The sequence below is a fragment of the Macaca nemestrina genome, chromosome 18 (assembly GCF_043159975.1).
Source record: "Macaca nemestrina isolate mMacNem1 chromosome 18, mMacNem.hap1, whole genome shotgun sequence".
Classification (NCBI taxonomy): Eukaryota; Metazoa; Chordata; class Mammalia; order Primates; family Cercopithecidae; genus Macaca; species Macaca nemestrina.
In genome coordinates this window covers 48,384,667-48,401,969 of record NC_092142.1, presented here as the reverse complement: position 1 = coordinate 48,401,969, position 17,303 = coordinate 48,384,667, and the positions used below count along the sequence as shown (strand labels likewise).

Sequence of the window (17,303 nt, the reverse complement as noted above, 5' to 3'; positions counted from 1 at the left end):
TGGGGTTTCACCATGTTGGCTAGGCTGGTCTTGAACTCGTGGCCTCAAATGATCTGTCCGGCTTGGCCTCCCAAAGTACTGGGATTACAGGTGTGAGCCACTGTGCCTGACCTGTTTTTCATTGTAAAAATTCACATAGCATAACATTTATCATCTTAACCATTCTAAAGTGCTGGTTCAGTGGCATTCAGCACACTGACACTGTTGTGCGATCATCACCACCATCTACCTCCAGAACTTTTTCATCTTCCTCATCTGAAACTCTGTCCCTGTTAAACATTAACTCCCCATTTCCCCTTTTCCCAGCCCCCAGCAGCCACTGTTCCACTTTCCATCTCTATGATTTGGTTGTTCTAGACACCTCATGCAAGAGAAATCATATAATAATTCATTCCACCTGGCCTAATGTCTTCAAAGGATCCTTCCCAGCTTTAAGAATAAGGTATAACCTGCTCTGGGCATGGCCGAGGCAAGGGTTATGGGGAAGACAGTGGAGTGGGGGCAACTGTATTTCTTCTTCTTCTCCCTTGACCCTATCAGTGGAGGCTTGGCTTTGCTACAGTAGCTTGCAGGCTATCATTTCAGAAACATTCATTGAGTTTTTACCAAGTACAGGGTCTGAGATAATGGGGTACAGTGGAGAGCTGAGATGAGGTCCCTGTCTTGTTGCGCTGATGGTGTCATGAGGGGCAGTTGACCATGGTGCATCAACAACCAGGTCACTGCAAGTTGCAGGACGTGCCGAGTTGACACCTCTGCAAGGTGCAGAGCGATGCTGTGATGGGAGTCTGTAGTCAGTGGACAGGAAGCCTGCTCCAGGAGGATGGCTCTGATGTGGAGAAGCCCCGGGAAAACTGGGGTGTGGGGGGTGTGCGCTATCCACCACTCTGGATAGCGGGAGTGCTGCTGGGGGGAGGAGGGGGTACCGGGCTGCGGTATTTGGGGGCCTGGCAGAAGGTGGTGACTGAGGCTGTGGGCCAGCAAGAACCAGACCATGGAGGGCCATTTGGGCTGTGGTCAGAGTCTGGATGTGTTCTGGGTGTGAGTGGGACCCGCCGGGGAGTTTAAAAAGCAGAAACCCTTGTACAGCTCTGCCTCCTCGAGGAGACAGCCCAGACTGTGCTTCACATTGTTTTCTCAGCTTTCCTTTGCCAGAAAGGGGGCCTTCAAGGGGCCCTTGCTTCCTGGGCAGGTGGGGCTGCTGGAGGGACCCAGCAGTGGGGTGAACGTGGGGCAGGTTAGCCACACAGGGTGGGGAGCAGAAGGCCAAAGTAACAGTAACTGGCCTCTAACCGCTTAGCAGTACACGGTTAGTGTCAGGACTGGGGTGTGTGTGTGGGGGGTGATTTGAGGGTATCCATGAGTGTGTACCTGCATGAGGTTGTAGGGTATCCATGAGTGTGCCTGGGGTTGTGGGGCATCCATGTGTGTGTGTGTGTGTGCATGTGTGCGCATGGGATTGTGGGGACCTGTGTGTGTGTGCACATGGGATTGCGGGGTATCAGTGTGTGGGGAGGGTGTGTGTGTGTGTGTGTGTGACTAGAGTATTTGTGTGTGTGCATGCATATAGAGTGGGTTGTGCGCAGTAATAGGAACGCTGTCTTGGCAGGCTGCTTTCGTAAGCACCCCGAGGGGCTGCCCCTGTACCATGCCTGGCCTCTCCTTTTCCCCATGGGACACTGTGGAGGGTAGAAGGGAGGGCTCTCAGGTCCTTTGAAGCAAGGAAGGTATGGGGGTTACTTATGGTCCAGATTCTTGAATGCTGTCATGTGGCAAACTCTGATGCTGGTGTCTCCAGATGGCCCATGGACAACCACTGAGACAGTCGTGTTGAGCATCCTGGGTGGCTCTAGGAAAGTGGGAATTTTTGGTCTCCCAGGTTTGCCAGCACCTGGCGCACCCAGAAACACTTGGGCTGGCTAGGTGGGACATGACCATGAGGCAGCAGAACCCAGGACATGCGGATAGTTCTGTCTTAACAGAACTTCATCCTCTACCCTTACCCTCTTCATCAGAACTTAACCACACCGAGTCCCGCATCCCAGCCCCTTGGGTGAGGATTCAACTAATGTTGGGCCATCTGCTGCTTAATGGCGCCACTCCCCACCTCACTTCAGGGTGTCTGGGGCTTCTAGAGGCCCAGAGGTCTAAAGCTGGTGGCCCGACGGCCAGATTCGACCTGCAGATATGTGTTCGTGGACTTGCATAGTGCTTTAAACATCTAGAAAGTTTATGGATTTATTTTACGTCCTTTTGCCCCCAACTTTTATTTTAGATTCCGGGAATACATATGCAGGTTAATTACATGGATATATTGCATGCTACTGAGGTTTGGGGTGCGACTAAATCCATCACCCAGGTCGTGAGCATAGTACCTCATAGGTAGTTTTTCAACCCTTGTCCCCTCCCTCCCTCCCAGCTCTTTTATTCCCCAGTTTCTGTTGCTCCCAACTTTATGTCTGTGCACACCACAGTGTTTAACTCCCACTTATGAGTGAGAACATGTGGTATTTGGTTTTCTGTTTCTGCGTTAGTTCACTTAGGATAATGGCTGCTACCTGCATCCATGTTGCTGCAAAGGACATGATTTTATTCATTTTTAAGGATGCATAGTATTCCATGAGAGAGAGAGATATATATATATATACACACACACACCCCACATTTTCTTTATCCATCCCACTCTTGGTGGGCACCTGGGTTGGTTTCATATCTTCACTATTGTGAATAGTGTTGCAGTGGACATATGAGTTCATGTTTCTTTTTGGTGGAATGCTTATTTTCCTTTGAATGCATCTGTAGTAATGGGATTGCCAGGTTGAATAGTAGTTCAATTCTTAGTTCTTTGAAAAATCTCCAGACTGCTTTTCACAGTGTCTAAAGTAATTTGCATTCCCAACAACAGTGTATTCCCATAAGAAAGTTTATATTTAAAAAAACCTACATTTCCAATTTTCTTGCACAACCAGAAGCAACACTGGGCCCATATTCACGTGTGGCAGTCATTGCCTAGAGCTGACAAGTGCTGCCTTTTCTTGACAAAGTTTGAGTTCTTGGGGCTGACACAGACCCCACTGGGTCTTACTGCTTTGCACCTGGCCTGGGCTGCATTTGTCCACGGTGTGAACCTGACAACGCCCACACCCTAATCTAGAGGCCTCCATCCAGACTTGCAGCTCCATGTGGTCAAAGGAATCCTGCTCACTGCAGACAGACCTCCTGGGATTCACCTGCTCTTTTTCATGACATAAACATTTTCCAACTGTTGGTACCCCTGCTGACAGGTGCTTCCGTCTTCCCAAACTGTTTCACATGCATGATCTTCTTTGACCCACACTAAGAGCGGCAGATATACTTTGAAGTAGATGAGAAGAGTGAACCCTTTTTTGGTTTTGAGAACCCATCCACCCAATAGCCTTTTTTTTTTTTTTGAGATGGGGTCTAACCCTGTGGCTGGAGTGCACTGGCACGATCTTAGCTCACTGAAGCCTCAAACTTTTGGGCTCAAGTGATCCTCCCACCTCAGCCATCCGAGTAGCTGGGACTACAGGCACACACCACCACACCCACCTAATTTTTATTTTTTTGTGGAGTTGGGGTTTCACCCAGACCGAATCAAACTCCTGGCTTCAAGTGATCCTCCCACCTCAGCCTCCAAAGTGCTGGGATTCCAGGCGGGAGCCACTCACCCAGCTCCAGTGCCATTTTTTATGGAGTTTTGTAAAAACATGGGCTCTTCCAAGGCTTTGCAAGAGGTACACTTGATTGGATTCCTGGCCCAGCAGCATCAGGTTGGGGTCCCATCTTTTAGGGGTCTGATTCAGGCTCTTTTAGGGCAGGAGACTGTACCAATTCTTGTTTGAGATGAGCTGTTCCCTGGGGGCCTGGTTCCAAGCAGGCTACTGTGCTTAGAATGGAGTTCACAGTGGCCACAGGTTGGCAAGACCAGTGCAGCATTCCTACCCAGGAGGGGGCCAAAAGCCACAGAAGTGAACTTGTGGTCACCTGGCACATTGTTGCTGGGACCCCCGATTTTCAGTCCCGAATCTGCTGCTAGGTACCCTGTCCCCAAGGGGCTTAGCCACTGGGTGTCCCCACCTTCTTTGGAGAAACAGCAGCAGTAGTGGGGGGTCACATTCACTCAGGACTCGGAGTCAGGCATGGACTCTGTTGCTGAGGAGGGGCGAGTCGATAAGCAGCCCTGGAAGCATTCCATCTTCCTTTGCTTGTGACAACAGCCATAAAACTCTCATTTTCCCTTGCACGGCTGCTATCTAAAGTCTCACCGCTCACCCGATTTTCTGCTCACAAACAGACCGACGGGGCCCATTTGCATTCTGAAGTGCAGTTCCCCTGAGTCCCTGTCCCTCCAGGCAGATATTATTAGTCCCCTTGTTTTGTTGGGTGACTCTGAATGGGAGCCTGTTTACGGGCTGGGTTCCTAATAGAAGACTTCGGTTCCCTCCTAATAATCTATTCCCTGGTGGGTTTTATTATAAAGTACGGGCAGTACAGAACCTGCCCCCTTGGGAGTTTATTGGGCTTTCTTCTTCCCCACAATATTTTCTCCCACGTTTTCACATGCGGGAAGAGTTTCCCGCTCATGGAACTGATTGTTGACCAAACCACCTGCTTTGGTCTTTTGTGTCCTGGCAAGAGGGGGTTCACAGAGAGTGGGGGGCACTCTCCTCCCCGCCTCGCCTCCATAGAGCATCTGGAGAACACAGAAAACCCAGATCCAGTTGGCACCAATAAAAGGAGTCTGGGTCAGGCTGTGTGGATGTGGCTCTTTCTTGAATGTTACCCCAGGTGACTCAGGTCGCTGCATCTGCTTCTGCTATTGGTTTGGCAAGGAAGCTGCAGAACCCCCACCTCCAGCCAATCCCCTTGCTCCTTGGAAGTTGGAATCTCCCTCTAGGCCGGGAGTTCCGGATGAATTGAGGCTCTCACATAAGAGACAGCTTCCCTGGCTGAGCGTTGCAACACTCACTTCCTGCTGCTCCGGGGTGGCAGACGACAGGCTGTCTCACTGTCTGGGAGGCAGGGACGGGAAAATCTCATGCACATCCCGTGCATGGAAGAGCTGCTGCTCCCTCTGCCATAGGACATCTCAGGGCTTTGTCCAAGGCCAGTGGGCCACCAGCTTCACTCTGAGGCTAGGGATGGGTGTCACACCCACTCGGGCAAATCTTGCCCTGCCCTCTGAGTAAACGAGGCAAACCCCGGCTTGCTGGGTGGGGGCCATGGGAGAAGTGGGGTGTGTCCACGTCATAGCCTGGGTCCCGGGGGAGTGGCTGCGTCACCGGGCAGGCATTTAGAGGGAACCTTGGCCATCACTCACTCCTAATTTTAATGACGTGCATTAGCTAAATTGTGTTCTGAGTATTCATTCGGCGCTGTTTATGGTGTGCTCTCGAGTACGCTTACTGTTTGTCAGAAGTGCAAACTAGTGAACATATGAGCCTTTAAGACAGGCCATCTGTTCGTCTTAGACCCTTGGACGATTGTCAAACGCTTCTAAAAATAAGTGCTCACAAGCAGAGAGGGGCTGCCCAGGTGATACACAGCAGATAGGGGAGGCAGGGCTGCCTGTATCTCTACCCTCCCCAAAGGGAAAGAAAGAAAGTGTGGGGGAAAAGGGGAAGGTTTTCCAGGGAACAGGGGATGGGAGCAGAGGGAAACGATGGGCGAGAAGGCCCTGCTGACACACCTTTTTGACTGGAGGCATGAGCATCTCCCTGTGTCTTGCCTCTCCTGTAACTCCACAGCTCAAATACCTTCGATGGCTCCCCATGGTCCAGATTTAAGGGCAAGCTGCCTCGTCTGGCATCAAGGAGCCTCATCAATAAGGCCCCCTCCTTCCTCTCTAGGCTGGTCTCCATGGCACATACCCTGTGCTTCTGCCAAGCTGAATTATTCATTGTTCCCCCAACATATGCTGCACTTTTCACATCTCACAGACAGAACAGTACGATGGTGAAGAGTGGGCTCTGCAGACAGACTGCATGGGTGCAGACCCAGCACTGCCGTCACCAGTGGCAGGACCTGGGCCTCTCTGCACCTCAGTTTTCTCATCTGTAAAATAGGGATGATGAGAGTATTTAATGCACAGGGCAGTCATGAGGCTTAAATGAGTTCATATGGGTGGAGGTTAAGAATGATGTCTGGCACACAGTGAGTCCATGATCAGTGTTAGCGGTGATCACGCTCAGTGCCATTCCCACCTTCATGCTGTTATCCAGGTGGTTCATTCTGCCTGGAAAGCCATCTTTCGAGCTCACACACACACAGCCAGTGCAAATCCCCACCCGGGCTGTCCTTAAAGGGCAGCTAAAAGGCCAGCTTCTTCCTTAAGCATCTCCTATCGGAAGTCCTCTCTCTATAGTCCTTAAAAGGCCAGGATTGTGCCTCACTTGCTCTCTTCCATCCACTGTACAGGGCCAGGTGCCTTGTTTGCTAAGTGAACAAATAACGGGACCCAACTTCACCCCTGTCGAGCATGAACATGGCTGCCACCTCAGTCTCAAGGGCTACTTCTTCCCCTGGGAAGGGAATCTCTCAGTGGTTAAGGCGCATTCTCGGGCTTGGCCCCAGCTCCTGGAGAAAGTAAGTTGTAAAGCCAGCCTTGTGAGAGCCACTGTGGCTGGAGCCTGCCAGGGAGTGGCCAGTGGTAGGCAGTGGGGAGAAGGGGGATTGGCCACAACCTGTTTCCCAACCGGAAATCATAGTGAGGTGATGTGCGGGCCAGGTGGTTCTGTAGGTGGGGCCGGGAGAGCAGAATGGGATGCTCTGGGTGTGGGGCTGAGTGTTCCTGTGCCTTCATATGCTGTAGGGACTCAAGGACTCAAGAGCCAGAGCCACAGCCTAGTCTCCAGAGAAGAGCCAAGCCTTCTTTTTTGCCTCTTCAGGGTCTTCAGGGTCTATGAGTTTGGCCGTCGTCACCCTCACCATGAAACTGTGAGCCCCTCACGGGAGGGCGCTGGAGCTTCTTAACCTGTCTGTGCTCAGTGCCCAGCCCAGGGCCTGACAGACAGGAACTCAGTGAACGTCTGTGGAAGAAATGGATGAACGGATGGATGGATGGATGGATGGATGGATGGATGGATGGATGGATGGATGGATAGATGAATAGATGGGTGGATGAATGGATAGGTGGGTGGATGGATAGATGAATAGATGGGTGGATGGACGGATGGGTGGGTGAATGGATAGATGAATAGATGGGTGGATGGATGGGTGGGTGAATGGATGGATGAGTGCACACCTACTCCATCCCTGAGGCTGTCCTCCCCTGAAGATATGGCATTCTGTTCCTGAGGTGGGGAGGAGAAAGCAGTGATTTGTGGGTACAGGGGTTCTAGACAGGGGGGATTATGGGGAGGGGATAATGACGCCTGTTGCTCCATGGGCCGGACCATCCAAAGTTCAGCCATCTCAGGAGTGTTCTTAAGACCTTGCCAGCCCTTTGGACACCCAGATGGGGAGGGGGAGGGGTACAGCTGGTCAGTCCAGGTGTACCCCTCTGTGAGGCCCTCACTGTAAGCCCCAATCGTGCCTGGTCCCACAGAAGCAGCAGGGACAAACAGTCCCTCTGCCATGGAGCACCCTGCTGGGTCAGGAAGACCAGAAGACAGTCCTAATGCCACAGAGCATCCTGCCAGGTCAGGAAGACCAGCACAGACACCACGATGGAGATCTGCGGAGCATTTACTGTAGCCAGACCTGGGACGCATGCGGGCATTATCTCCTGAGTCCTCAGGGCATGTGTATTAGTCTGCTTTGTGTTGCTATAAAGAAATACTTGAGGCTGGGTAATTTATGAAGAAAACAGTTTTATTTGGCTCACAGTTCTGTAGGCTGTACAGGAAGCAAGGTGCCGCCGTCTGTTTCTGGTGAGGCCTCAGGAAACTTCCAATGATGATGGAAGGCAAGGGGAGCCGGTGCGTCACATGGGGAGAGAGAGAGATTGCAAGGAGGCACCAGACGTTTTTTAACAAGCAGATCTCGTGGTAACTCATTGCTGCAGGGAGGACACCAAGCTGTCCATGAGGGATCCTCTCCCATGACCTAAACACCTCCCACCTCCAACACTGGGGATCCCATTTCAACATGAGATTTGGAGGGGACAAACATCCAAACCCTATCAGCATCTTAGGAAGAGGGCTGTGTTATTAACCACCCCCAAAACCCGGAGGTCATGGAACTTGCCCAAGGCCATACAGCCAGTAAGTGGCAGAGCCAAGATTCAAACCCAGGGCGTAGCCCATCTTGGCCCACTAAAGCTTCCTGCCTGCCTTGGGGTTACCAGGGCAGTGGCTAGCAGCAATGGGGCACTTGCTAAGAACAAGGGAAGGTGCTAGGATTTTACAGACAGTGTCATCAGAGTAGCTGAGAGCCAGGAGAGGCAGCTAATAGGGTGTGTGGAGAAGCTCTTTTTGCTTTTTGCAGCCGGCATGCTTAAGCCCCTCATGTCTCTCCCACCTGACACGGCGATGGGTAGGTATCACGGGGAGACCAGGCAGGGTCCCACGCCTAAGCAACAGAGAGTGGAGCCAAGACGTTGAGAAGCAATCCTGGGCTTCAGACCGGGGAGAGGCACACAGTGTTCCTGTTTGTGACTGTGTTGGGCATGGAGGTGCGCTGAGCCAGGGCCCCCTCCTGGGGCGGGCAAAACTGAACCTCCAAGGAGCCCATTCACTCTAGTGTGTGGTGGTGCTTTGGGAAGGACAGTGCAGCCACCAGGCTCTGTGCTCCGTCCCGCTCCTTCCATGCACAAAGCATTACCCTGGATTGGGTTCAGGATCAGGATCATTTTGCTGCTGAATTCCCAGCCACAAGCATAGTGGCTCATTGGCTCAAAGATGAATGAATGAATGAGCAACCATGTAAATGAATGCTGGGCTTCTTTCCCTCCAGAGGCTGAGGGTGTGTCGGGGAACCAGTTCCTGAGTGCTCTGCTGACGATTTGCACAGAGAGGGCTCTTTTCGTGGGTCTCAACAAGACCCAGAGTAGGCCTGCCCCCAGCATAGGCAGCACACAGGTTTCTGTGCCCAGGCCCATGCCATCCCCTTGGCCACCACTGTCTTGTGTCCCTGGCCCCGTGTGCCAGGCAGAGGCTCCCCAAACAGGCTGTACCAGACATCTCCATCCAGGAGAGCACACAAGCTCTGCCGAGTGGATGGATCGAGGCTGCAAACCATTGCTACCCACCCCCTCCTGCTCTCCCGTTTTATTTTTCTCACCTGCTTCTCTGGCCCACACCTGTGTCTCCCTGGCAGGCAGCGAGGCCGAGTGGATGCCAGTTCTCCCTCTAGGCATTTTCTAGTCCTTCCCTGGGCCCCTGTCTCCACCCCCGGCCTTTATGGTGCTGGGAAATGTTCATCTGTGGGGTGGGTAGCATCTTTAAAAAATTATTTTCTTCCTTCTCTAAAGGGGCTAAATATAGCACAGGCATAAACAGAGAAAGAGACATTAAGGCAGAATGCCCTTGTGAGAACTATGCTAGATGGAAAGAACTCTTTAAGAAGGTTTGCTGAACCTCCCTACGTTCCTCAAATCACAGCTTCTAGCTGTAGGGGACGGACCGCAGGTTCTTTCAGGGTTATTGAACTGTGCTGATTGCAGTGGCTATCCAGAGCTGCTTTGTGTCCTGGTGTTGGGCGACTGGTGAGTCTTGGGGACAGGGGTCCCACCACCCCCTCCGCCTGTTGAGATGCTGCCCTTGGCCTATGGAGGAGCTGGTGCCCTCCTTGGCCGAGCACCTGGGCACCTCTGTGCCCCCCACCACCATCACACAAACTGATCGGGTGGCCTTGACCAGTTCCCTAGCTGAGCTGCCAGCTGCACCATTAATCTCACAAATGTTTGGGTGTCTGTGTCTAGCCCCTCTAAATCAGGCCTCTCAAGGAGTGGGCCCAGCTGCTGTCTTGCCCTCCCCCTCAATGTGCCAGCGCAGAGCAGAGCATCCAGCAGGTGCTTAATAGCGTAGTGCTGAGTGAATTCTGGTGGCTGATCCCCTTGGGGCATCAAGTTTTGACATTTCCATCTGCTGTGACATCCTGGGCTTTTGTTCCTGTCACAAAACTTCAGGGAAGGAAGTTTTATCCTTCTGTCTCTGAACCCTCTAGGAGGAAGTTCTTTCTTGAGTCTAACCTCAGAGCCCCCTGCTACTGCTATTTAAGTGGGCAGGCACACTGTGGCTTAGCCATGGCATAGGCTTTCTGGAGTTTTCCTCACCAGTGGTCCCAAGCGTGGGTTCCAGCCTTCAGCACATCTGCACCAGCAGTGCCCTGGTGAGCCAGTGTGGACCACGTGTTTCACACCGACCCTGTTCTTGGCATCCTGGCAACAGGCTGCTTCATTCTCCAGAGATCCTAGACACCCCCTATGCCCATGTTGGTAGTGGGTGGTCCTTGGGGATTTTGTGGAGATGGAATATCATGTCTGGTTTTCTGTGGTCTGTGAAACAAAGTCTATGTTTATTGGTACTCGGGGCCTCCACTGTCCTTAGGCCATGTGCCCACCAGCCTTCCTGTGACTTCTGTGCTGGGACCTGTGCCTGCATCTGCCACTTGGATTCTAGGCTCCACACCTCCATCTCTGCTGTTCTTTCCTCTTGGAGTATCCTCTCCCCTTTCCACATATCCACATCCTACCCATACATTCATTCATTTTCCTTCCGTTGATTCATTCACAAATACTGCCTGAGTGTCTCTTTTGTGCTAGGCCCTAGGAACCATGCTTTGAGGACAAGAAAGAGCTGTCCATGTCTCCCTTCATCATGTCACCTCTCTTCCTCTTCCCTTTCCTCCCCCTAATAAAGAATGACCCAGCCACACCAAGATAGCAGGAGCTTTTGACTGGCGGTTGGCAGGGTGCGAAAGTGCCGATCTCCAAGTTGCTTCTGGGCAGCTGTGCCTGCTGGGGATTGGAGGCCCAGGGGTATGGTCAGGACAGTGCATGCCCAGCCCTGGGTCCTGAGAAAGGAATTGCCACCCCCCTGTGCGCAGCTCAGCAGAGGAGGTCAGTCTAGCTCATGAGAGGTGTGTGGCTGTGTGGGAGGTGGGCTGCAGATGCCTGGAGAGGTCTGCAGGGAGGGGAAGTTTCCATATGCCTAGAGGACTCTGAGAGGGGCTTGGCTGGGAGGGGGGAGAAGGGAGGCGGGAACTGAGTCAGCAGAGGCTTGAAGCTAGCAGGAGGATGGCCGCGGAGTGTGGATTCGGCTCCCCACAGGACTAGCTGGCTGTCCCTGCACAAGTACAGGGAGAGGTGCCTCGGCTGGAGGGTGCGGGTTCCCATGGAAACCGCCGGCATCCCATCTGTGGCCTCAGACAACCTGCCTTGCGCCTCTGGGTCCCTGACACCCCCGACTGAGGTGTCAGGCCTGGCCGGCAGAGGTGGCGCTGTGTCTAGTGCAGAATGCGGGTGATCTGCAGACCGCGTTGCCCATGGGGTACAGGCCCTGGGAAGCCCGGCTCCCCTGAAAAGCCCCTTGCTCTCGTGGATTCCAGCCGTCTGGTTCAGTGCACTGTGCTTCCAACCTGGGTGACCTTGGGCCTGTAATTTTTGCCTTCCTAGGCCTCAATGTCTTCATCTTAAGACGCCCCACCTCGCAAGGCTGTTGTGAGGATTGAAACAGTGGTGCCTGCCACGGCACAGAGCACGCATGCCCGCCAAGCCCCGGCCGTGCGCCTGCCTGGCCCGCACGAGCACGAGGCTGTCGCTGGCGCTTGGCGCTGCGGGCATCTGCTGGGAGGCAGGCGCGGGCTGCCTCTTCCCGGCCAGGAGCTCGCAGGAAGCGTCGGTGACATCACCACGGGGGCCGCAGCCTTCGCAGTGCCCGTCACGGGAAGGGGCTGCGCGGGGCCCAGCTCCGGGGAGCAGGAGTGGCCCGTCTGGGTCCCGGCCCCGGCCCTGGCCCCGGCCTCCGGACTAGGCTGCTGGCATACCCTGGTCGCCCTCGCCGCGGACCCGAGCCCAGGAGAGACGCGGCGCCTCTGCTGACCCCTGGTGGTCAGCGGCACAGCTGCAGGAGTCGCCGGGCCCTGGAGGGCGCCCAGAAGGAGCCTCTCCCGGGGATCTAGGGTCCTGTGCGGCCCCAGACAGGGCCACTCTGCCCCTGGTGGATGTTGCCTCCTTTCTCCAGGTGTCATGAGGTGGAGCACCACCTAAGGCTTTGATGAAATGGGTCTAAATTTGGAACACGAACCACTGAAAAGAAACAAAAAGACTGGGCTTTCAGATGCCAAATCCCACCCCTGGTCCCAGGCCGCTGGCTCCTGTGAAACAGATCAACCCTGCTGGCCCCCTCTGGCTAGCAGGGGGAGGAAATGCCATTGGCTGTAATGAGAGGGAAACATTTGGCCACAGGGTCCCACCTGGGCCCTGGATTCCTAGGTGCGTTGGGCCAAACTGCACTGAGTCCCTGTCTCTGGTTGGGCCATTGCCATGCGACCAGGCAGGCAGGCTCCCGGAGCCCAGCAGCAGAGGCTCCTCCCGCGTCCTCCTGCCGGGTGACCCATCCCCTGCCTGGGCCGCAGGCACCACGGCCGCCCACTGCCCCAGCACGCCTGTGCCCGCTCGGGTGTTTCTTGGCTGGAGAGCTGCACAGCACATCTGCTATCTCCCTCTGCTAGGCTCGGAGCAGCTACGGGGAGGACTGAGAGGGGGATGCAAGGGCAGCCTGCAGGCTATCAGAGTTTCCTCCTCATCATTAGAGGAAAAGGGAGATGGAGAGGTGAACAGGGATGTTTTTAATTCCTGCCTCCTCCCCGGCATTTCCCCTTTCCCTCCACCTTGCCAGTCCCCGTGGTAAGACCTGAATGGCCTTTAAAAAAAAAAAAAAAAAAAAAGCAAAAAAGCCAAAAAACAACATATAGGGAGTCCAAGTTGGCAGTAACAGGAACCTATCCCCAAGCCCCAAATCAACGTGGCGTCTTGGCAGCTGCGTCCCTGGAGCACTTTTTCCTTGTTGCATTTTGTTTTGTTATAATCGAGACGCTTTTCTGCGGCTCCCGGCGTAAATGCACTGAGTGGGAGGGACGAGCATGCTCTCCATTCTTCTCCTTCATGTGTGTCTCCTTTCTTCGCCTTTGCAGAACCACACGATGAGCCAGCACGCACAGTGAGGGATCGCTCAACAGGACACCTCTCCGCAGAAGGCTTGCCGGAGACGCCGTGGGGAGGGCCATTTGAACATTACATCCAATCAAAGTGTCATTTGCAACCCAGATGTAAAACTCTAATGATTTGGCCATGAGGCGCTGCTATTATAAGCAGCTGGAAATGAATATTAATGGCAGAGATTAAAAGTATTCCATGCTCAGTATTTTTTATTGTCCTGCTACAGCTAGTGTGCTTTTAGAGTTTCCGCCGCAGACTACATTTCTAGAGTTAGAGAAACCCGCTTTTTAAGGCTATTGTCCTTTGTTCCTTCATGTATTATATTGATAGTTTAAAAAAAAAAAATTAGTGTGATTTTTTTTCTTTGCTTCTTTTTTTTTCTTTCTTGTTTTTCTTTCTCCCCCTTCAGTTAACTACTTTTTAATTGCAATTCTAGGTAATTGTGCATTGTGATGTGATTGCTTGGCTATTGTCTGAATATTTCCTTTTAATTTTTTAATTAAAGACTAATGCTTTGATTGGATTTGCCAGTTCACCGGACAGTGATTAAAACTATGTAATGAATATAATCGGTTTCAGTGCAACTGGATGGTCTGCTTTTAAATGTGACTTAATCTGACTGCAGTAACTAGTACAGTTCAATAAAGGGAATCCATGCGATTAGCATCCGGCTGCCTGGTTCTCTCCTCCCCAGCCTAGGGCCGCGTGGGGGGCTGTCAGCTCCTGTGAGGTGTGTTCCCCTACAAGTTCCTGTGGGCTTGCATACGCCCTTGGGGACCTGCACACCATAGACCCTGCTTCCCTTGGAAAAGAATCGTAGTAACCTAATGCACGCAGACTGGACAGGCTGGCAGTGGCCATAGAAGTCAAAGCAGAGACTCCTTAATGATGGAATACCCTGATCTTCCCACTCATGGATCGGGAAGCAGAGGCCCAGGGGTAACGTGCAGCTTTCCCAAGGCCACGCAGCAGGTTGGTCACCATGCTCATCGCGATGTCTTCTTGGTTTTCCCTTCAGGGTTGGCTTTCCCCTGTGTTGGATACTGGCAGGCAAGTGGTTAGCCCTTCCCTCGCCAGGACTCCAGGTGGCACTTGGGTTCTGAGGAGATGTGTGATTGGGGACCGCAGAGCAGAGCCAAGTAGGAGCCGCAGGTTCCCAGTCATAGAGATCAGTGGGATGTGAGAGCATTGAGACTGGTGGCCGGGGCCAGGTCTGGAGTGAGGCAGGTAGGGGCCTGGGGTACATTATTTCAGGGGGCACTCACTGTCACAGCCCCCTTACACCTGCAAGTGCTGGGAATGAGTGTCCTCTTGCATTTTACACTCTAGGTACCTTGCTTATTTCACCTACTCCTGGCCCTGCTGGCATCCCAGGGCCCACCCAGCAGCCTTGGTCTCCAGGCTGCCTCCATTTTACTTCCCACACCTCCTTCATGCTGGTGCTCAGCTGACTTGCCAATCAGAGGCCGGAACTTGCACGGGGAAACCCTTCCTTGCTAACTTTTCACAAGGGGCATGGAAATTGGTTATTACCCTCTGCAGAGCGGAAATGAAACAGGCAGACAGATTGCACCTAATTATAATGTAATACTAAGTCACGGGCGTGGAATTTGGAGCAATTATACCCGTCATCTTCTAGAAGACTCCCATATCAAGGGGCTTCTGGTGACCTATAAGAATTCCCCTTTCTTTCTGTCACCTCATGTAATGTTCTCACACGGGCGGGGCTTTCAGTTTTTCAAAAGGCATCTTACACGTGTGAATCATAGAGCAGACCCTGCCAGTAGTGGGCTGTTGCCTCCTGGAAACTGAAGGCTGTGAATGCCAATTTTCAGCCTCTGGAGACTTGGCAGTTTTGGGGTCAGACCCCAGGGTAGACACCAGTGTTCCCCTAAGTGTGCCCACCCATGGACTGGGGCTTGGAGCCTGGGGCTCGGGCTATGTCTGAGTGAGGCTGTCACATGTCCACAGCCAGGCCTGCCTTTTGGGCAGTGCTGGGACTGTCGATGGGACCAGTGTGTCCCAGGGCCTGCCACATCTCCGACTCAGGGCCCTCTCCAGCTCTGGATTTATCCCAAACCCCATGGAGCCCAGGTGAGCCCTCAGTAAGTACCAATAGAAGATCTGATTTGACGGTTGGTGGCGTAGGGCTAAATTAGTCACTGCCCCCATTAAAAATACAGCGGGGGGTTTAAGAGCTTTTCACGCCATGTGGGAATCAGCAGCGAAGCCGGCTGATGCCTTGGGTAAGGAGAGAGGCGGCCTAGGGGACCGCGAGGTAATGAGGTTTATGGCGGTGACAAGGCAGCCAGGGAACCCCACCGACTCCCCCCTCACCCCGGCCCTATTGTTCTCCGGCTGGCTCTGTCCCCGCTGCTACGACCGAGAGCCCCTCGTGACTTCGTGTGGGAAGGGGGCTGGCAGTGGGGACACTGAGGCCCTTCCTGGGACTGGCATTCTTTACCATCAGGCAGTATTACGGTTGGGGAGCAGTGTAGGGTTATAAACCTGTGCCTCGGAGAACCCGCTACCCCTTTCCAGAGGAATGGTCTGGAGCTGGGATGAGACACTTGCCTTTCAACTGTGAGGAGCCTTGGAGGGTCTCTGGGAGGCTTGTATGAAATGATGCCCGACAAAGGGCTGCGCACAGAGACCTGCAGGCAGCATGGTCGTCAGTGATGGCGCCAGGCATCCTGCGGGGGGGCACCTTTTCAGCCAGGAGGGCGCGATGGAATCAGCCTCTCATGTGGATTTGGCTTTGGGGAATGGGCGAGGTGACTGAAAGCCTGAGGTTCATTGCTGCTGTATTTAGATGTACAAATTGTCAGTTTCTAGCGGCACTCTGGGTGGAGGAATTTTGCCCGGGCTGGGAAGTGGACCAGGACCCTGGACCACAGGCCCCTGTCACGGAGCACCTGCCCAGAGTGCCCAGAAGCAGGCAGGGCAGGGTTTCAGTCTCAGTGGAGACACTGTCATGGGAGGAATCTTCTCGAGTTCCCCATCCTTAAAGAATTCTCCTTTTAATCTCACAGTTGCATAATATTGAACTTTTCACCTGTTTTTCTTCCTTCCTAAGGTATGTGTTCCTAGGAATGGGACCTGTACCTACAAATATTCAGTAAATAGGACCAAAACTCAAATCCATGCCTTCCTCCACTCATCCATTCAGCAGATATTTACCGAGCTGCCCCCATGTGCCAGGCACTGTACAGGGCACTGGGGATAAGGAGATGACCAGCAGATGTGGCCCCTGGCCTCATGGAGGCCACAGTGGCACAGGCAAGCATGCCAGTAAATGCATAGCGACCCCTCGTCATGAGTGCCGTGATGGCAAAGCCAGAAGCTGCCAGGGATTAATGGAGGGACCCATGTATGAGACACAGGGGTGCATTAAGGAAGGCCTTGCTGAGGCAGGGGCTTGAGACCTGAAGAAAGAAGGGAGGTGGGCAGTCCAAGAGCAGTGGGAAGAGAGCACTGCAAATGCAGAAGCCATGAGCTGGAAACAAGCCAGAAGTACCCTGAGAGATCTATATTCCTATGGAGTTTCAATTCTAGATGACTTAATCCCAGAGAAGTTCAGAATCTTGTCCAAGATCATACCATTCAGGATAGACTTGCGACTATAACTCCGGTGCCTCACCTTCCAGCCTGGGGTGTCTGACTCCATTGTTAATTTTATTATAATAATCATTATGATGACAATCAATAAAGTGGTATTGTACTGTACAGGAAAGACTGCTGGTTCTCTTTCTTTTCATTAATACAGTAACCAATTTATAGCTGAGCAGAGGTTACCTTGGAGAGGGGAAGGGGCAGATTATATATCCTATCCTTCCCAGAAGTTAGGTGTGGTCCTATTACTATCGGTAGCCATAGGTTCTATCAATAGGGTGTAAATAACAGGAGTATGTGCAAATTCTAAGAATTGTCCTGAAAGTGAAGAAATGAGTTCATTCCTTCCATCTTTCTGATGGCTGGAACGTGGCTGCAATAGCTGGTGTTCCAGAAGCCATTTGAACCACGAGGTAACGACTACCCCAGTAATCACTTCTGGTTCCTGTCTATCATAGCACCTGTGACATGTGGTGTTATGTGTTTATTGGTATGGCTTGGAACTTACCTTTGGAGAAGAGAGAGACACCCTACAAGGATTTGTTCCCCAGATGCTTGTTACCCTTCA

The 17,303-nt window shown here is 52.8% G+C and overlaps 1 protein-coding gene across 7 annotated transcripts in view; it reads left to right on the top strand.

Annotated features, from left to right (window-relative positions):
- LOC105492245 (zinc finger protein 423) overlaps positions 1-16,849 on the top strand; it is a 367,460-nt gene extending 350,611 nt beyond the window's left edge. For all 7 annotated transcript variants that reach the window (XM_024796174.2, XM_024796175.2, XM_071084504.1 and 4 more), the window contains one exon: positions 13,099-16,849. In XM_024796174.2, the coding sequence (XP_024651942.2) occupies positions 13,099-13,128 (30 nt within the window). In that variant the 3' untranslated portion in view covers positions 13,129-16,849. The remainder of the gene's footprint in view (positions 1-13,098) is intronic.
- The last annotated feature ends 454 nt before the right edge of the window (positions 16,850-17,303 follow it).